At 35.7% G+C, this 22,156-nt stretch overlaps 1 protein-coding gene across 1 annotated transcript; it reads right to left on the bottom strand.

Annotated features, from left to right (window-relative positions):
• Positions 1-14,314: 14,314 nt before the first annotated feature.
• Positions 14,315-21,884, bottom strand: SUCNR1 (succinate receptor 1). Its single transcript, XM_077750132.1, is given in 2 exon segments — positions 14,315-17,349; positions 21,779-21,884. Coding segments are annotated over 2 exon segments (993 nt in total). The 5' UTR covers positions 21,782-21,884; the 3' UTR covers positions 14,315-16,359.
• Positions 21,885-22,156: the final 272 nt, after the last annotated feature.

The following is a 22,156-nucleotide window of genomic DNA, read 5'->3' as shown; positions in this document are numbered from 1 at the left end:
CAGTCATTTGAGGGTAGAGTGAAAAGGATTTTCCAGTCAGAGCTACATTTACGTATAATAAATCATCTGAATGTTAGCCTTGTATGAATTCTGTGGTGTTGAGACAATAAGAAATTCATTCATACCTAAAATTTCAAACTGTCTTTGTTTTTCCTTCAGGTAAGAGTCTTGAACTCTAGGAAACACAAATAACTTTGCCTGAAAGATGATGCCATACAGTAACTGGTACTTAAGGGACAACCGGAACAGGATAGTATGAATGAGACCATGAGGCATGGTCACCTCTTAAGTCCATATGTGCTGACTTGCTTTGTGGCTACCTGTTTGTCACACTGAGATGAATGGGTATCTGAAGGCAGGTTTATCTAGGGGATAGAAACAGAGAGGAGAGAGACAGAGAGAGAGACAGAGTTGGATCACACCAAAAGGAAACAATGCAATGGGGCAGATAGACCATAGCTGCACAAAATTATATGGTAAGCACAGATTTAAAGGCAGAGATTTAAAATTACACCCTCTGGGGACACCTGGGTGGCTACGTGTCCGACATTGCCTCCCATCACAATCTCACGGGTTATGAGTTCAAGCTCTGAGGTGGGCTCTGATCTGATAGCTCAGAGCCTGGAGCCTTCTTCGAAATCTGTCTCCCTCTCTCTCTCTGTTCCTCTCCCCACTTGAGCTCTCTCTCTCTCTCTGTCTCAAAAATAAACAAATATTTAGATAGATAGATAGATAGACAGATAGATAGATAGATAACTAAATAAATAAATAAAATTACACACTCCTGGTCTCAAATCCTTCATCCACTTCCCATTTGTGGAGACAAAATACATGACTGGACTATGGCTTGGTCTCCTCAGCTGTGTTTCCTAGATGTATGGATAAAACTAAAACGACAGTGAGTATCAGAAGCATAGTATAACATTTAGCCACCCAAAATTAGAAAATATTTACCTCTTGGTAGCTAGTATTAATTCTATTATTACCATCATCATCTCCATTGCATAGTTGGAGTGTGGATTCTGGGAGTCAGACTAGTTAGGTTCCAATCCTTTCTCCTTCATTTACTAACTTTGTAACCCTTGACAGGTTATTTATCTTTGATATGCCTTGATGTCCTTATCTATAAAATGATCATTATTTCTACCTTTTGAATTTGTTAGGAGGATTAAATAGTTTAATTCAGGTGGAGCTATTAGAATCATTAGATCTTGCAAATAGTAAACACTCTAAATGTTAGCAGATATTACATCTATATAATTTCAAAGTTTAAAAGAACTCTGAACAGTAACATAAGAATTTGAACATAAGAGAGGATGCCCTCAGTATAGACTAATGGTTTCTGTTTAGACTATCTAAACTAACCTCAAGTACCTCAAAGTTGGAGTTAATATTTTTCAGGGTTCTGTTATGCTTGGGGCAGTACTTATAGTCACAGTCTCTCTAAGTAGGAGGGAACCAAGGAGTCATCTAGGCCCGTTTGACACATCCACACTTTCTACAGCATCTCCAGCAACACAAGGCAGAGCCAATGATGGGGAACACATCACATCTCAAGGCAGCCCATCCAATTTTCAGATGCTCATAGGATAGAAAGTTTGGTCTTGTCTGTAACTAAACATCATCTTGGTTCCCTCTTATTCACTGGACAAATTCTGTCCTATAAAGCACCTCAGAATAAATCTAATTCCTCCTTCTTATAAAGGAGTTTTTGAATATTTGCAAGTAGCATCCAAAACTACTCTTCTACCCAATATGCTAAGTTCCTCTTTTCTTGAATCTAAGCTCCTTCCATTGTTGCTTGTATAAGAGTAGCATAGAATTTGGAATTCAATTGAGGAGACATCAAATTTCCATGTGCGGAACTTGGGCAGTTTATCAGATTCCTCTAATGGAGGAATTTGCCTCATGAAAATGGGTATGCTAATGCCCTACTTTAAAGGCTGCATTAGGGATTAAATGTATGAATACATGCATAACACTAGACGCAACATAGGTGCTCAATAAGAGCAGTAACTACCCTGATAGTTCCTGTTTTACATAGAATGTTTCTCCTGCTATTCTAGGCCTTTATTTTTCTTGTTTATTTATTTTGAGAGAGAGAGAGAGAGAGTGTGCATGGGAGGGGCAGAGAGAGAGAGGGAGAAAGAGAGAATCCCAAGCAGGCTAGGACTGTCAGTGCAGAGACCCAAGTGTGGCTCCAACTCAGGAACCCTGAGATCATAGCCTGAGCTGAAACTAAGAGAAGGACTTTTAACTGAGTGAGCCACTCAGTTGCCCTTATTCTGGGCCTTTTTTTTTTTCTGATGAAAGTGTTCAAGGTACCAACATGTGGAAGAGAGTAAAATAACTATTTACCTTTTCTGTACTATTCCTAGATGTGATCTACTGTTTTTTTCAAACCTTATTAATTTATTATTTCTGAGACAGACAGACAGAGAGAGAGAGAGCACAAATAGGGGAGGGATAGAGAGGGAGACACAGAATCCAAAGCAGACTCCAGACTCTGAGATGTCAGCACGGAGCCCAATGTGGGGCTCAAATACACTAACCATGAGATCATGACCTGAGCCAAAGTCGGACACTTAACATATTGAGCCACCCAGGTGACCCAATGTGATCTACTCTTATATTTTAGGACTCTCAGAGAGACATTTGAAATCACTTATAAGCAATAAATGTGGTGAAAGTTACAGAACATTTATCATGTGTTGTTCACTGTGTTAAATGTGTATCAGGTACATCATGCACTGTCTCCGTTACAATAACACTATGAGGCAAGGTCCATTATTATCCTGATTTGTAGAAGAGCAAATTAAGGTTTAGTGATACTAAGAAATTTGTGCAAGTTCACATAGCTAGGAAGTGGAAAAATTAAAATTATAATTCAAGTCTTTCTGATTTCCTTTTAAATCCTCTTCTATGTCACAATCAATGAGTTGATTGAACACTTATAATAGCAAGAATGGTGTCACCTCCCCAAAAACCGTGAACTACAACTGGGAAAATGTTGACAATACTGAAGTTAAGGGAAGTAGATGGAAGCAATGAGGTGTCCTCTGGATCTGAAAACAGAAGAACCCCCAAACTGCCAATAATTACTCACCAGAAGTGTGAGAGATAGATCTGAGAATCAGCAATTGCAAACTAGGGAGGGCAGAAGAATTTTACGTTTTACATCTTGGCACAAGGGGTTCATGTTCAGGCATGAGGTTGCTTTAGAGTCTTACAAGTTTCCAAAATTAATCAACTGAAGCCGTCTTCTAGGGTAAAGTAAAACTCTAATGGGAAACTAACTTGTGGGCATAGATTCCAAACTGAAAAGAACGGTGTAAACTGAAGTAAAGCAAAGAGAAGTTCCAAATAAAAGAAATGGATGGGTGAGTGGACAGAGCCAGGAGACCTCAGGAAACATATGACAACTTTTTAAATTTACTTTACAAAAACACATAATAGTAGGGTCTGGCTCTGGGATGCTGGCAGACCTGGAGGGTCCAAAGTGGTTCCGTTCATGCTGTTACCTGCCGTCTGCAGGGAGTGTACCTGGGACTCTCACCAGAGGTCTTCATTCTTCTCCTTGCTGGGTCTATCATCAAGGCTTCTTGTACTTTCTCAAGTCTGAGTATTGGCTTCCAAGAAGACTTAAGAAAAAGAAAGCAAAAGCTGTTAGTTCTCTTAAGCCCTGGGCTCAGAAATCCCAGGAAATCACTTCTGCTACATTCTACTGATTAAAGCAGTCGTAAGACCAACCCAGATTCAAGGTATCAGAAAATAAACTCTACCTCTCAAAAGAAGAGTGGCATATATGTCCAGTAAGAAAAGAATTGATGGAGGCCATTTTTGGAGACAATCTAGCATGCATGTTTATACCACAAACAGCGAATGAAAGTGTATCCAGTTGTTGATGTGACTACACTGAAACTATTCCATCTGACTTTAAATATTGTCATGGGTATATTCTAAGGACAAAAATAACTGCAAAATGAAATATGTATCTTAAAATAATTTTAGAAATCAAATCATTTGTGATACTGTTACTATTGACATTCTGAGATTATTACGTAAGTTAGAAAAAATAAATGAGGAAATGACATGATATTGTAAATTTATTATTCCTCATTATTGAGAATCAAGATTCTTAGAATGGGAAAAAGAAGGGGTGCCTGGGTAGCTCAGTCGGTTAAGAGTCTGGCTTCGGCTCAGGTCATGATCTCATGGTTCGTGGGTTTGAGCCCCTCCTCAGGCTCTGTGCTGACAGCTAGCTCAGAGCCTGGAGCCTGTTTCAAATTCTGTGTCTCCCTCTCTCTCTGACCCTCCTCTGTTTATGCTGTCTCTCTCTCTCAGAAATAAATGATAAAACATTTTTAAAAAAAGAATGGGAAAAACAAGACAATAAACTCATGATGTATTTTATCTTGTTTTTTCTTATAATTTACTTTATCTAAAAAAATGCTGTCCACTAAAATTCCTGGACAAATAAGCAATTTATAAGAAATACACAATTAGCACTCAAACTGAAATATTATGTCTCACTAAAAAGAATGAGAGAGTTCCTTAATAAATGACTGATTTTAGTAATAAGAAATGTTCAAGATGGGCATACCAAATGGTAAGGAAACCGCTTAAAAAACCAAAACAGTCATACCAAAATACTTAGAAACCTATTTGAGGAATTTCTCAGTGGCCAAATAGGAAGCAATTTGACCATAAGCAAAGCTACAACTACAATAAACTTAAACATATCACAAAGTTTAATTCCACAAGTTCAATATTGTTGGTATAAATATATAAACGACACCATGGAAACATTAAGAGTTCATTTTACTATTGCTTACTTATTATGAGTTTACTTTATGGTCCAAAATAAAAAGTTAAAAATTTCAGGATAATTGAAAACAAATACTCAATGTCCTTTCATCATTATTTATAGATCACAGATTTGTGAACAAAATTTGCTAACCATTCTTAGATATACAAATAGTTTTAAATATAATTACAGGGAAGAAGAATTTCTTCAAAATGAAGTGATTCTGAATTGTGAAAGACCAGATAACAAACTACATATGTTCATTCTTTCTGAAAAATTTTGAGTCATACTTGCTAAAAATATAAATGACTGTTTCCCAATAAAACTATTTCAATTGTATAAACAGAATACATCCATAATCACCTACTTGGTGATTATTCAGTGATCTGGTAAAATAAATGATCATTTCTCTTTTAAGCATATCACAATTACTGAATGAAACAAAAATACAATTCTGACCCCCTTTTCTACCATACTCTACATAATCAAATTGCTCCTTAAATTACAAACTCTTTTCACTCTGTTGCCAAAATCATTCAATCACTTCACATTTTTGTTTGATGATATGATGTTATAGAAATTATTTAGCCCTTTGTCTTTTATTTAAATTTTAAGACATGTTATTTATAACTTCTAATGTACCTTACACTCACATAAGCCTGATAATGTAGGTATCATTTTATGACCTCGTTACTGTATGATTCATCCTCATTACTGTACGAAAGCATGGTGTGCTTTCCAAAAATGCAAAAAAAGCAGGGATGAAAAAATTAGAAGTTTTGAATAGTGCTTTTTCTTATTATTAGACATTTGGAACACATATTTCTTTCCAACTCATGGAATTTGTATAATTCCCTAAATAACAATTAAAGAAATTATAAAAATAATTTAATAGTCTAACAAAATAAAATATTTAATGTCAGGAGTATTTTGTGTTGTAGAAATTATTTACCTAATGCTGATTTGAAAATAAATTGTGCTTTGGACTCTTATTTGCATCATTATGTGACATGGATATGAAAAATTTATATTTATTGATAACTGCACAGTTTCGGTGATATTTACAAATTGTAACTGACTAAACTGGAGCTCACTGGAACTGAGTTTGAAAATAACTGTCGGGGCTCTCCACAATTCCTTTTCAAGCCACCTTGTAGGGATTGAGAAGGAAAGATCTCAAGCAGCTGCCTGTGATCCATTTCCTTCCTGTTTTGGAGAGTAGAGAGGCACCTCAGAAGGAATAAAGCTGGTCTAAATTTGTAAACATGGTAACTGGACCTCCTCAAAAATAGATTAATGATATTCAGTAGAGAGTCCTTATCTACGAAATAATGGAATTTTGGGGGGCATCTGGGTGGCTCAGTTGGTTAAGCATCCAGCTTCGGCTCAGGTCACGGTCTCACGGTTTGTGGGTTCGAGCCCTGCAAAGGGCTCTGTGCTGACAGCTAGCTCAGAGCCTGGAGCCTGTTTCAGATTTTGTATCTCCCTCTCTCTCTGACCCTCCTCTGTTCTCTCTCTCTCTCTCCCTCTCTCAGAAATAAATAAAACATTAAAAATTAAAAAAAAAGAAATAATGGAATTTTTTAGCAGAATATCCATGGTTAATGTATATCCAATATACATGATTGATATATTGATGAATAAAGCTAGAATTTGGCTTTATGAAATATGGCTTCCAATGTCACATGAGCTATAAGTATCTGACATAAAACCTTAATCAGAATCTAAACACTAAAGTGTCCTACAAGCTTTTTTAGATACCCCATCTATTATTTTGGGTCAGAGAGCTTGTCCAATGAGAGAAAGATGGACCTGAGGAGGTGTTCATGAAGTTCTAGAACCCTCCTTAATATGCCTATGCCTCTTGATTGCCCTTGGAAATAATAGTAAACCTTGAAACTGGATATATTTCATTTATTTTTTTAATTGATTTATTTACTTACTTGCTTACTTACATACTTACTTATTTGAGTTGATCTATTTGTGACAGACTAGTTTAACCTTATTTTAAACTATTTAAACACTGTCTAAATTAAATTGTGGGATTTCCTAATAACTATTCTGAACTGTGATTCAGAAAAAGTAATGGATCCTAAAGCTCTGAGTAGTTATAAGACCAAAGCAAACATCTTTCTTTTTGTAAGAGATTATAAACAATAATTGGTAAAAGACTAGAAACAAGTTCTAAGAAATATGAGTGTTACTGATATCTCCACCCACACGGATAAATAAAAAAGTTGTAAGTATATTTTACACCAGATATTTTATCTGTGACCTCTGCAAAGGAAACCAGTTACAAAGTAAGATTGCTTGCTATAATTGATAATGGAGTAGATATTTCTATATATTGGCAATTCACATTTGGAGACTGCATACTGGAGATCATTTGAAAATGAATAGACATTCAAAACGATTTCCTCACTTCAAAAGGGGCATGAAAATTTTCAGGAATTTGGAAAGAACATCTCAAGAGATTTGCAGGTTCTGCTGATCCCAAGCCCCTTTTTATGTACTTTGAGAGACAATGTTGTGTACAGCCCAAGTATGGCATTCTCTCTTACTTGATGCCATAATTAAGATGATACTAATATTTCTAAAATATGTTCCTTTACTGACAGGATATCTTTAAAATCTCAAAAGGGGATGGGAAGATAATATCAACCTTCCCTGTGTTGGTAGCATCGGAATCAATTCAAGCTCAGAGATTAGGCCTAAAGTGATAGATAAGAATGAAAGTTTCTGGGGGGAAAAGAGTGAAAAAGAAAAGGGAGCCAAGAACACTAATACTTAAAAGGTGGCTAATATACAAGGGTCAGAGCTTGCAGAACAGTGAAAGAGAGTAGGACAAAGTCTGTCAAATTAATGATTTAACTGTTGAGTACATTTTATTTTCTGTCTTTGCTTAATTCTCCCTAAAGTCACCCTTTGGGGAAAAGTCCTAGTTTCAAACATCTTAAATGGTTTCATGTACAATACATTGCATGTAAGCTGAACAGCACTGCGCGTGTGTATGGTGTCTCCACTACCAGAGAGATGTTACCTATCATTTTACCTGAAATTGCACACTTGTGCAATAATTGCTCCCCCACTGGGTGGGCCTGCAAATGTCTACCTTCTGGGCCTCTGCCTTCATACCTCAGCTTTCTGCTCTGTGGCCCTGCTCACTTCCCTGCATCACCTGCAGATAATTTCCTAACCTACCAAGACAAAATTAGGACCTCTCTTCTATGCACTTTTAGTAATTTGAGCACATCTCTGTTTTTGCCCTGACCATGTTATGCATGTCTGTTTATATATCTGTTTTTCCTATTAAGACCATGAGCTAATTAAAGGAACAGAAGGGAACATTTGTTGTTCATAGCCTAACCAATGACAAAAATTCTGGTAAATGCTGGGCATTTAATAAATATTCATTGAATAGTTACTGAATTTGTCTCATCAACCTCTGAGTAGAGAGCAAAGTTTAATGGGAAAACATCACAGAGGAATGAAACAATTGAATGATTGTTGTAATGAGCTTTACTTTCTGATTAAATGTAGTGTGTGTGTGTGTGTGTGTGTGTGTGTGTGTGTGTAACAAATTTATATGTGTATGTCAAGACTTTCTCCAGGTCCACTAATTCAGGAGCACAAATAAAATCATAGGATACCAGTGCTTTGTCTTGTTTATGCTCCTCTTACTCAGTATGTCTGAAATCCCACCCAGGTGTGTATTTGTATAAGGCCACTGGGATATGTCTCATTTAGGTTCTTAAGTATGCTCGTATTCCCTTCTCTTCTCCTGACAGATTCTTTCTCATGACATCCTACTGGGATTGCTGAACACAGATCTGACTAACCACTTTGCTCCTGATGGGTACTTCCACTTAGATCTGTCATCATTAGTTCTAGTGGATATCACCATCATTGTCAATGGATGTTATATTATTATTCAAGTTTCAAAATAGTTGATGTTCCAAATTTACATGTGGGAGGATCTTTATTTTTACCTTCTACTGTATGGAGGTTTTGAGTAATGTGCGTGAGAGTTCGGGATGTGGCTCCCAGAGCTATGCTGCTTGTGCCCCTATGCTTTACACAGATTCTAATGAAGCAACTTTTTTTTTTTTCAATTAACTTATAGCTACTCTGCTCTCTGGAACTCAGACATGACTATGTGGGACTTAAGCCAAAAAAATCCTAAGTGATTCACATTGTGTTGTACACGGAATCATCCATTTCCCATGGCCAAGGCCTTGTCCTGAAAAGAATTGGCTGAACACACCTGTTTTCCACTGATGATGAGTTCCTTCCCTGTGAACCCCTTCATACACACCTAAGACATGCTGCCCTACCCCATCTTTCACCAAGCACTTGCCTTTATCCCATTGTGGACACATTGAAGCTAAAATTGAGGTAATAGTTTCTAATGTACACATTATAACTCTTATAGAATGTGTCAGTTTTGTAACACACCAAAATATTTATTACTTAGTTTTTGTTCCGTTGGAAACCACAGGAAGTGGGTAAAACGTAATACATGCCAGGGGAAACAGCCCTGTTTCAGCAACTACTATTATGTTTAATACTGAATCCCCTCATCCTTTCCCCCATGATAATAATTTTAAAGTTTGCCACAAGTTAATTTGAATGGAGGCTTTTAAAACATGGCCTTCAGTGTGTTTTAACTTAGTATACTACCCTTTGAATGGAAAGCTCTGAAATTAGGTCTCATTAAATTAATTTCAAACTCTTTGTATTCTTAAAAGCTAAATCTCAAATGAAGAAAACTACATTTTTAGAAAGAAAAAAATTTAAATCTCCCTTCCCCATATCAGTGTTTTCTTATTGAAAATAATGCTTCATAATAGGTATAAACAGCTTTTCAAAAATATCTTAGTGGATTGAAATTTGGAGTAATCATTTGGATTTCTTAACACATACTGTCATGGAAAGCTTTTGTTTCTTTGGAGTCAGATCTAAGTTTTGAAGCCAATTCTGACACTTACCTTTCTCAATTTCTTTTCTTTTCTTTTCTTTTTTTTTAAATATTTTTATTTATTTCCAGGAGAGAGAGAGAGAGAGACAGCGTGAGCAGGGGAGGGTCAGAGAGAGGGAGATACAGACTCTGAAATAGGCTCCAGGCTCTGAGCTGGCAGTCAGCACAGAGCCCGACGCGGGGCCCGAACCCACGAGCCGCGAGATCATGACCTAAGCGAAAGTCGGACGCTTAACCGACTAAGCCACCCAGGCGCCCCTCTTTCTCAATTTCTTAAAGCCTGTGTCCTCAACAATACACTGGAGGTAATAATACAACCAAAATGGCAAGGCAGTTGAGGGATCTAATGAGTTACTATGACACAGCTAACAATTTTTTTACACAGCATTCCTTGTTCTTTTTCTTTATGTGACATATATACACACATCAGTTACACATTATGTATTTCAAGTATTCATTTGCATCGATTTAAATGTGACATGAAAACTTATAATTTACTTTCTTTTTTTAATGTTTTATTTATTTCTGAGAGAGAGAGAGAGAGAGCGAGCAGCGGAGGGTCAGAAAGAGAGGGAGATACAGAATCTGAAACAGGCTCCAGGCTCTGAGCTAGCTGTCAGCACAGAGCCTGACATGGGGCTTGAACCCAGCAACCCCGAGATCATGACCTGAGCGGAAGTCAGATGCTTAACCGACTGAGCCACCCACGCACCCCAAAAACTTATAATTTACTTTCTTTAGGGATCAGATCAAATCAATATGTTCACAGCTAGAGATTGTGAATCTAATTATATGTTATATAGAATAAGAGAAAATTTGGTATTTGAATACATTTACTTTCAATAAAAAGTTACCAAACAGTAAATTTTCTAATAAAATATTACCCATATTATTAAAATTTAGAGAAAATATGAACATGACATTGATTCTGTCTGGGAATCTCACTAAAACATGATCACAGGGTTCTGGGTCATAGAACTTCACATTGCATTGCTAAAGAAGCCAGCTACCTATAAATGTTATACATCTGGTCATTAGTTACAGAAATTTCTATTCTGACATGTTACCTATTCTCAGGTTTATTGTATCATCTAAAAATATTACCCATGGATTTCATACCATATGGTTAAATTCAAAATTTTATATGGGTCCAATATCTTGCATGTATAAATAAAATGTGTGACTCAAGAGCCTATTCTAAAACTCATTCTCACATCATCCTGAAGATTTCTTCCTTAGAGCTGTGTTGTAAGATGACAGTGGGACTAAACCATATGATAAATTATAACATACACATTCTTAAAGAGAATCAAAATATAGCCTCTGAAGTGCAGCCCTATCACTTACTACTGGCTATGTGACCATTAAACTCTCTGTGCCTTGGTTTCTTAATCTGTAACTTTCATAGCGTTTGGAAACAGTTGAATGAATTAAATATATAAAGTGCTAGAGAAATTGTGCCTGGTACATTTTAAGTGCTACCTGAGTGTTTGTTATTACTATCAATGTGTTGATGGTTTATGATGGGATTTGATGACTCAATCTTGAACAATCTCTTTTTTTTTTCCATCTAGGGTTGAATAATAGACTATTCTCACAGGAATCCATAGCAAATAGAGATCAAAGCACCTGATTTGTTACTGGTAAGTCTGGACTGCAAAATGAGCTTGAGTTGAAAACTAAAAATTGTAAATAACTTAGATGTCAGCAATGAAGTATTGACTAAAGCAATATGGCTATATCCATACAATAGGTTACCATATAGTGACCAAGAGCTACATGCTAGAAGTAGGTTTATCATCATAAAAAGATTTATACATCACATTGTTAAATGATCAATAGACATATTGTTAAATGACTTACATATCATACTGTTAAATGGATTGCAGAACAATACAATACCAATTTGTATAATTTTTCAAATGCACAAAGAAAACTTCTAAAAAAAATACAACAAAACTTTGACAGTTAAAAAAACAAAGTGAGCTTGAACTCAGGACCAAAGGGGGTTTCCCTCACTCATTTAAACATATAAGTATAGTCAGAGATATAAAAACTGGGAAACCTAAGGTATTTTCTACATTTTTATAGGAATATAAAGAAGAATCTCTTTCACCTGATGGTAAGTGTACAGTGAAACCTTGGTTTACAAGCATAATTTGTTCCAGAAACATGCTTGAAAGCCAAAGGACTCATATATCAATGATAATTTCAAGAACCATTGGCTCAGTTGTGATTTAGTGACATTTGGCATCACGTACTACTCGTATTGCAAGACATCATTTGTGTATCAAGGTAAAATTTATTAGAAATGTTTTCTCATCTTGCAATACTCACAGAACAGGTTACTCACAATCCAAGGTTGTACTGTATATCTTTATATGTATATAGGTATGTAGATATATCTATCTTCTCTAGCAGAGAGTGTCATAATTGAGTTAAATAGTAGGATACTGAGGTGGTGTCACAGAGAATTCCCTGGTGAAAAAAAAAATTCTCCAGCAGGACAAGGTGTTTCTTTGCACACTTTCCTTCCTACAACAACAGACAAGAAAAATGTTTTAAGTATTTATCATTGGAAAGTGAGAAAATGTCTATAAAATGACAGCTTTTCAATTCTCTTTGGATTTGAGACAATAATTCCTTTTAGGAACAATTTTACATTTGTTTTAGAAGAGTTATTTGTTAAGACCACTGTGTACTCAAATATTTTTGGTACCAAAGTCTCCAAGTGAGGCAACATTACCCTTCTTAAAGTATGAAGTGGGACTCAGGATGAGGAAGGTATGGAGACTAGCAAAAGGTAGGAAAATGGGCAGTGGATGCTATTTGCTTTTAGAAAAATTATTGTTTTTTTTTTTAAACTACTTTTTTGTTGGAATTATTGCAGAGGTTAGGTTTAAAGCCAAAACTGGTGCAAGGGAAAAATGGAGAAAGCATGAATAAATGCAGAGGATAGAGTCAAATAATGGTCATTACGAAATAAATCTTTAAGAATATTTAGAAGCTATGGGTGGGAATTTAAACCACTTATGATATATAGTTACATTATCTAGTTAGGCTTATTAATTCTAACATAAAAAGGTTTCTGCTTTGGTAACGCTGAACTGCACTTCCTGCGAGGAACATCTCTAAACTCTAGGAATATATAAACAGTCAAATGCATAAAGATACTAAAGACTCAACAAAACAAAGCACAGGAAAGGAATCAATACTTGACAGAAGTAAAAGGCACTGAGTGACATTCACAGTTATTTTTAAAGTAATTTTAGCCTGGCTACAGATCCTTATCAAGCCAGGCAGGTTTGCTAAATTCCAGATAGGAACCCACAGTCTATCTGACAGAAGAAAGCAAAGAATGAATCCAGATTAAATTCAGCAACTGGAAAGTGAAGGGGAAAGAACCCTAAAGAAGAGAGAGTTACATAAAGGGAACTGCACATCTGATACATAAATTCTACTAAAGTCTCCAGCTGACTTTTTTTTTTATCATACTTCAATCTTTATTGCAAAACAATTCCAATGAGCTTTCAGATCAAATGAACTTATTTTAATAACAAATATGTCATCTCCTTTACCATGCTAAAATTAAGCTCTAGTTAATATAATCTATGCATATACATAAAAATTCAACATGACATATATAACTTAAGGAAGGATTTTATTTTATTTTATTTTGTGCTTATTTTTATTTATTTATTTACAAATAGTTTATTGTCAAATTGGTTTCCATATAACACCCAGTGCTCATCCCCACAAGTGCCCTCCTCCATGCCCATCCCCCCGCCCCCCCCCACATCCATCAGTCCTCAGTTTGTTTCTCAGCATTCAAGAGTCTCTCATGGTTTGCCTCTCTCCCTTTCCCTCACCATTTCCCCCCTTCTCCCCCAGNCTTCTGAGTTCTCAATTCTGTTCCATTGGTCTATGTGTCTGTTTTTGTGCCAATACCATACTGTCTTGATGATGACTCCAGCTGACTTCTGAAGTATGGATGTGCTGGAAAGACTATAAATAGCTCAGATAAGACTAAAATAACTGAAATGAGACTGCAGAGTTTGGAGTTCGAGTTCAGCTGTGAAAAATTTTTAAAAATTTTGTACTCTTCCATGGAATATAACAGAGTCCAGAGACTCCACAATATATTATTCAAAATGTCCAGAACATAATCCAAATTTATTAGATATGAAAAAACGGGCAGGAATTTGTGGCCCATACTTAAGATAAAAGACAATTAATGGGAATCAACTTTGATATGATCCAAATTCTGAACTAGGAGACACAGATTTTTAGCAACAAGTAAAACTATGCTCATAAGGGATGGTGCAATGGCATCTGGCACATGTGTTTGTATATATACACTCTATTCTTTATATAAGATAGCAGTACTTTTAAAAGCAGTGATGACAGAAAGTAGCTCAATCATGTACACTAAAAAGGAGGATTGAGTTCAATTTTTTAAGAACATTAATTCATAATAAGCCACCATTTATTTATTTTTTAAAAATTTTTTAATGTTTATTTTTGAGAGACAGAGCATGAGTCAGGGAGGGGCAGAGACAGTGAGGGAGATACAGAATCTGAAACAGGCTCGAGGTTCTCAGGTGTCAGCACAGAGCCCAACACGGGGCTCAAACTCGGGAATGTTGAGATCATGATCTGAGCTGAAGTCGGACGCTCAATGGACTGAGCCACCCAGGCATCCCAACAACCATTTAAAATATACCTTGGCTATGTTCTAGAAGGGCAATAAAAAAATTAGATGTGGTTCTTCTATTCACAGATCTTGGAGTTGACTTGACTCTAAACAACTATGTTATAAGTGCAAAAATAATTCATTTATTTCCAGATCTGTGGAGGAGAAAAACTTAAAAGGAAGGATTTCAGGAGGAGTAACAGATGACACAGACCTTAAAAGATGCATAAAAGTTTTATACATGGGCAAGATGGAACAGGAGTGAGCATCCAGCTATGCACAGTGAAGAAAGTTCTGCGTATAATGAAATGAAATAACCACGTTTGGCTGGAGAGTATAGTTTGTGACAATTGTGGTGGGAAATAACATATGATAATATTGATGGGCCCAGGTGGTAAAATGCTGGACCAACTAGTTTAGACATGATTCTAAAAACAATAAGGAACCAATCAAAAGACAAGATACAAAAGCCTAGCATAATTTCTTTTGAAAACTACAAATCCAGAAAGGATTTGTTATTTATTGTTTATAATTCTTACAATCACCTAGTACAAAAAGTAAATGGAATAGCTCTTATAATTTTAGTTCAGGTCTCTAGTCTGTTGAGGATTAAGCTGCCAGATGACAGACTTGAGCAAGAAAAAGATGAAGAAATATGCTATGAAATTACTTAACACTTTAGTTACAAGATATATTTGAGAGTTTGTGGTTCTATAAAATATTTCACTGCACTATTTAAGAGAGTCCCTATCCTTCGGGTAAGGCTAGGTAAAATTTAATTCCATCCTTGCAAATTAAAACCCATGCATAAAAAACAGATTACAATTAAATTATATGTTTCTAAGTTTGCAGAAATGACTAAACACTTCTTTTCTAAGGCCTAAACTCATGCTTTGAGTTTTCTGATAGACACTTTGTGTTCTATAACTCTGAGATTTTTGCAACTTTCCTTGTTATATCTCTTCTTGTATTTTGGTAAAATCATTTACACCTAAATTCCCTGAGAGACAAGCTCAAACATGTCTCTTTTGTTGCTGAACCATCTCTTTAGATTCCATTTAATATGATTCTTTTTACTAAAAACCATGCAACAAAATAGGACTTATAATTACAACTTGACTCCAATTCATGATCAATACAAAGAGATATCATATAGACATCCTTGAACTCATTATACTGCTTTCTTGCCTGTTGTTGTGGTTGACTTTAAATTTTGTTGAAGAGGACAATTTCTTTTTTCTTAAATTTTTTTATGTTTTTATTTATTTTTGAGAGAGAGAGAGAGAGAGAATGAGTGGAGGAGGAACAGAGAAAGAGAGGGAGACACAGAATCTGAAGCAGGCTCCAGGCTCTGAGATGTCAGCACAGAGCCCAATGTGGGTTCCAACTCATTAACCATGAGATCATGACCTGAGCCAAAGTTGGACGCTTAACCAACTAAGCCACCGAGACACCCAATTTCTAACAACAATCTTTAATAGTCTATTCCTAATCTGGTAGTCAATTTCACATTAAGTTATAGGATCAAATGGATAAGAATAACATAGAGAATATTGCCAACACATTTTTTTTCACAATCTGGGTGATGATGAAATGCTGCTTTATGTATCTTCTATTTTTTTTACACTGATTGAGAAAGTCTTAGAACACCTATGGTTTGGGGCTTATATGTTCAAACATTAGACAATGCCAGTCCAATGCCTTTCAATTCTTAGGTGAAGAAACCGATAAATACTTCTCATTATCTTTTCACAGACTCTGGGCACAGTGTGTCTTTAAAACAGTGTCAGGTCTTTCCGTCTCTGATTTATGTCTATGAGTTAAATCAAAATCTATTTGGCCCACAGTTTCACATACAAAACAGTGTAGTAAACAAGTATCTCACTTTTTCCTGAATGGAAACATCAGTCCATGACTTCATCTTCTAAAGAATGTAAGGGATTTGAATTGGTGCCTCAGCTTACTCATCAACATCTCTCTGAAGTGATCTCCCATAAGGAAATAGAAGACAGGGTTTATGGTGCTGTTCAGAAAGGCCAAAGGCCGAGTCACAATGTATAAAGAGTTGATGGTGGCCTGAGCGCATCGGGACTGCTTCCAATTTCCCAGGCGTGAAGCGATCCTCACGTTCCGCATGATGTGGTAGGGAGTAAAAAGCATGGAGAAGATCACAACTGCCATGATGACTAAGGTGAGGGGCTTTTCAAGGGGCACAGCAGTAGCAAGCTGCGTGCTTCTCTGCTTTAAGAAAAGAGCAATCTTCAAATAAAAGAAGCACATCACCAAAAGAGGAATGAGGAATCCCAAGAAGGTTAGACACATGCTATAAATGAGGTTGTATTCGGGGTCCCCAGAGCTTGCGTAATCAATACAGTTGGTGCTGTTGGCAGCTATATTTGAATTTATAAGAGGAAGTATGGGCAGTAGCTCTAGGGTTACTAAAACCCAAATACCCAAAGAGATCAAAACCGCGAACTCTTTCTTTTGCAGAAAGTGTTCTCGGAAAGGATGCTTCATAAGCAGGTATCGATCAACACTGATAAAAGTCAGAAAAAGGATGCTGGTGTAGAGGTTGGCATGAAGCACATATCGGTTGCTGATGCAGAGCACCTCCCCATATGTCCACTTTCCATGAGAATAGCTTCTTATCAGCATGGGGAGGGTGCACAAAAAAGCCAAGTCTGAGATAGAGAGGTTAAAGAGATAAATGTTACTGCTATTCCAGTTCTTCAGACAGAAGAGGTAGCCAAACACAACAGTAGTATTTGCAAGGACTCCCACAATAAACTCAATCCCATACAAAATGGAAAGGTAGTACTTTTCCAGGGCAATCTCTGCTGCTAGCCAATTTTGACAAGTTGCATTCCATGCCTAAAGAAGAGAGAGAGAAAAGACAAGGATGAAACACCAGCTTATGACTAAAGGCAAAACTGCACAGAACAGAATAATAACTTTAAAAAACATTTAAAACTTGAACTATGAAAGGTTAAATATATTAGTAAGGAGTACACATATATACATATTCATACACAGATATGTCATTAATATATTAACAAATACTTATAAATGTCTTTGAACTATATGCTAGGCATTGGGGATAATGGCAGTGAGTCAAAGTTCCTAATCTTAAGCAATTTATACTCTCTTGGGAAGAACCAGGATGCAAATTAATGCATGTCTTATAATGGTAAGAAATGTTCCAGACATAAGGGAAAGTATGTGCAAATGCCCAGAAGTGGAAACATATAGATGGCTTGGAAAATAGCAAAGAGGTCAAGAAATGGTGCAATGAAGTAAGTGGAGGATCTAATTCATTTTTCGGTTTCCAGAATCTGCCATGGTCCCCAGAATATCATAGTTGTTCAACCAATTCTGCTAGGTTAAATTTAATTGAGCCACAACCTAGGAGAGGAAACAGGGATTCTTAGAACTCCAGTCTTGCTATCTTAATAGTTTTTATTGTGTTTCCATATTGTCAAAGAATTGTGGTTATTTTACTAAATTTGTAAAATATAATTCCAGTCTTAAAAGGTGATTTTAAAAAATTAAAATATGATACTTAAATTCTTAGTAATAAGAGTAAGAGTGGCCACTATTTGCTGAAAGTTTGTAGGATATCGAAGCAGCATCCTTGAAGTCATCTGTAGCTTATCTCCAATAACAAATAATCTACCAAGTCTTGCCTATAGCGTTTGGATATTTCTTGACTCCATCACTGTTGCTGCATCTCCTTCATCACCATTCTAGTCCAGGCCACCATCATCTTTATCTTGGACTGTACTGTATCTTCTATGGTCTCCTCGCAAACTCTCTGACTCTCTTTCAATCTACCTTTGACTTGAGAGTATGACAATCTTGAAAACTACAACCCAAATTCTGATATTATTCCCCTCAGCCAAAACATTTAAATGGCTTTCCTCTGTCTAGGAAATAAAGTCCGAATCTGTAATGACTAGCATGACCTGGCTCCTGTAGGCCACTTCAGCCTCACCTAGCATGGCCCTCCTCCTTGCGCATCTTCTTCCTGTTCTTTGCACAGAGGACTTTCCCAGTTCTCAGTTCACTGAAACTCATTTCACTGACCCCTGTGATCCTTGCCCCGTCACAAACACTGCCTTCTATATGCATCTCCTTTCATACTTCACTTCAAGTGTGGATTTCCCAAGACAGGGTGTCTGACCCACCCATCTAACTTCAGACCCCCATGTTAGGTTTTCATTGTTGACTAAGCTTCTTAGAATTTCTCACAACTTTATCTTACTCAGAGTTTATCTTTTACATCGGGCACAGTGACTGCCAGAGGGAGATGGTATATAAATGCTTGTGTGTGGAAATGAAGATTAATATTTGATGGTTTAAAAAACATTTTTACAAATATTTTCTCTAAGATCAGAAAGCAGTAAGTCTAGCAAATGAAGCCCATTGCTCTAGTTCACTATAAAATTTGACATTACAGGTAAAATGACTAAAATTAAACTGGCAACTGTAGTTGTAAGTTAGCTTTGTTTAGACACACATTTGTGGAAGGTAAAATTTCATATATATCTTCCAGAATCAATTGTTTTTACTTAAGGGCAATTTAAAAATTAAAAATGTATCTCTGAAATTAATAAATATTAGTCTAGGAAATATACCAAAGTATTAAGAGTTTTATCCTTAGGGATAAGATACCAGATAATTTTTTAATGCTTATTTATTTTTGAGAGATAGAGAAAGACAGAACAGGGGAGGGGCAGAGTGAGGGAGACAGGATCCAAAGAATGCCCCATGCTGACAGCAAAGTCCAATTTGGGGCTCAGACTCACGAACCATGAGATCATAACCTGAACCAAAGTCTGGTACTTAATCAACTAAGTCAGCCAGGTGCCCCAATACCAGGTAATTTTTAATGTGTCCTTTTTCCTTTCCGTTTATCTGGACTTTCTGTTTGTTTTTCCCAAATCAGCATATGTTTGATATTATTAGAATTTCTAGAAATACAGCAAAAAGATTAATGGTCTTTTTAAAAAAAAAATAGGCTTTCTTTTATAGGTCGTTGGCAGTTTTCCACTATTATTTTTAACCCCGATGCTTTCAACTCCATGACTTCTGGAAGTACATTCTTCCCTGCCTTCTATGACATGGCCACCCTCTCACTGTCCTACTTTCTTTCTTGGTGGACTACTTGCCCATGCCTCGACTGTTGGAGTTCCTCAGAGCTCAGATCTGGGCAACTTCGTTATTTGAGGAATGCTCAAAAAGCAGGTGCACACACTCAAAGGTATGTAAAGTAAGACAATAGAAAGTTTCCTTAAGACTCAGTTGTTTCGCTTTGAATTTCCTTTTTTTTTCTAGTCCTCACTCTTATTTTTCTGACCACTCAGTTCTTAAATGCACAGACTGACGTCAGCAGTTTCTGTGCAGCAGGAAGGTTTGACTGCTAATGCAGAAAAAGACAGCCAGGAAGACGTGCATTACTACATGTGCCTGATTCCCAGTAACTACCACTTGGGTAAGTCAGGGGTCGTGCTGAAGCCATGGAGACTTCTTCTGCTTCAAGCTGTCCACTGGGAATGGAGATTCAGGGAAGTAGCAGGGGTAGAGCACACCAGAACTGGAAAAAGGAAACTGAATGACTAGTCACCTTTGTCCTGCTTCTCGGAGTGGTTGCTTTATATTTTTATTTTTATTTTAAAAAACGACTTTGAAAAATGAATGTTATTCTGTAACACTAAGAAGGTACAGGTAGGCAAAAAGAAGAAATAAAAACTGTCTATAAACCACTGAGTCCTAATATCTGGATACCCACCTACAGTTTAATATTTATTTGAATTTATTTTTTATAAAAATGAGATTATGCTCTTTATGATATTTTATAATCTGCTTTTTGGTATTTATTTCACTCTTAAGGTAATTTTCTTAAGTTCTTAATATTAATAAATGGTTCATAAATGTCAGGCTGTCTTATATTTGCAGGTCAGTTTAAATCTCACTGAGACCCATAATTTTCTGGGTGTTAGAGTCCAAATGAGATGATGTGTTTCATTGTGGCCATTACAATTCTACAAATTGATGATGTAAGTTGATCCTTTAAGGGAAATGCTCAGCTGAAGGGAAATTTCTTCATGAAAAATTAATATTCTCTCTTCTACTTTCTAGTGGTTGTATTTTTAACTTTTAGGAAACAGAAATCATGATAAATAGGTTTTAAGTGCTTTGGATGAATTATTTATTTATTTTTTGGCTACTGGTAATTAAAGTGAAATCTTTAATTACATATCCAAACGTATATCTAAATCTGTTAGAATTATTAAATTTCAAGCAATAGTCAATACTCACATAAGCAGGTAAGTAGTGCTAATTTTTAATTTGAATTAATGTTTCTTTCACCTCAAGTGTATTCAGTTTTTTAAAAATGTACATTATTGAAGCAAAAATTTAAAAACATACTTGATAGCTTATTAGCCTTTGTTTTTTCTTACAGTCATCACAATTAAACAAAGATCACATGCATTTTAATCCTTAACTGCTTCTTTAAGGCAAATTTACATGCCTTGTCTTTTTTTTTTAAACAAACTGCTATTTTCATTAATAAACAGCTTGAATAAAAAAATATATATTCACACTGAAAAGATACAATCACTTAGTATTGATAACTTCATTTTTTGTATATTCCAGAATTTATGCCATAAGTCAGGATATTAAAAAGTAAGATATTAAATTATATGTTTATGAATTAAAAAATAACTCACCAATTATAAAACATTCCAGAAGGTGTAATGACAATGGCTTCTGCAATTTGTCATTTCTCTTTTGTGAATTACATTTTTGAATAATTGTAACTTTTACAACCATAATTGTAATTTTAACATAAATGCTAAATTTAATTTTTAGAATACCTTAAGATTCCCTCTGACATATTATATCTTAAACATGAAATATTATATATGATTGATTTTCTCATATGATATAAGAACATTAAATTTCTCTCTATAAGTAGTTATATTTAAGTAAATATGATTACTTTTTGTTGAAATATGCTACCAAGACATTAGCAAATATAACAAACCTCTTTAAGTAAAATTAATTAAGTATTTGGCAATTAAACAAAGACATTCAATTTAGTGAAAAATAAATGTAGGGAAAAATATGATTTCATTTTAGTTTCCTTTATTGTTCTACATGCTATGAATGACAGTTCAGTTCATTTAAACATTATTTAAAACCTTCACTGCTCATAGGCTACTTTTAAAAGAAATCCTTAAGGGGAGTCTGGCATTACTTTGTATACCTGGATGACATGAATTGCATTATAACTTACCATTCCGTTAGAAGGCCCTGATCCCTTGATGGAAATTCTTCACCAGCAACCTGATACAGCTTCTAACCCAAGACTGTGCCACTGGACACAGTGAAGCCCAATTTGCATAACATGCAGACAAGATTAATAATTCAAAAGTCCAGGAATAATTTATTCAGTTGAACTCCCAAGTCCAGTTCAAGGGGAACTTGCCGTGAGTCTGAGACACAAAACAAATTACTCATTTCACAAACAAATTTTGAAATGACTATTGTTGAAATCATCTCATTCACTATCAAAACAACAGAGAAGCATTGGTTATTTTCATGTTTATTTGCATATTTAAAGTTAGTATAGTTTATATTGGATATACAGTTGCTTCTGCTTTTCAATGCTTTC

This window comes from Crocuta crocuta, unplaced genomic scaffold, assembly GCF_008692635.1.
Source record: "Crocuta crocuta isolate KB4526 unplaced genomic scaffold, BGI_CrCroc_1.0 scaffold19, whole genome shotgun sequence".
Taxonomy (NCBI): domain Eukaryota; kingdom Metazoa; phylum Chordata; class Mammalia; order Carnivora; family Hyaenidae; genus Crocuta; species Crocuta crocuta.
Note: the sequence above shows the minus strand (reverse complement) of the source record. Positions and strands in the feature narration are given on the sequence as shown.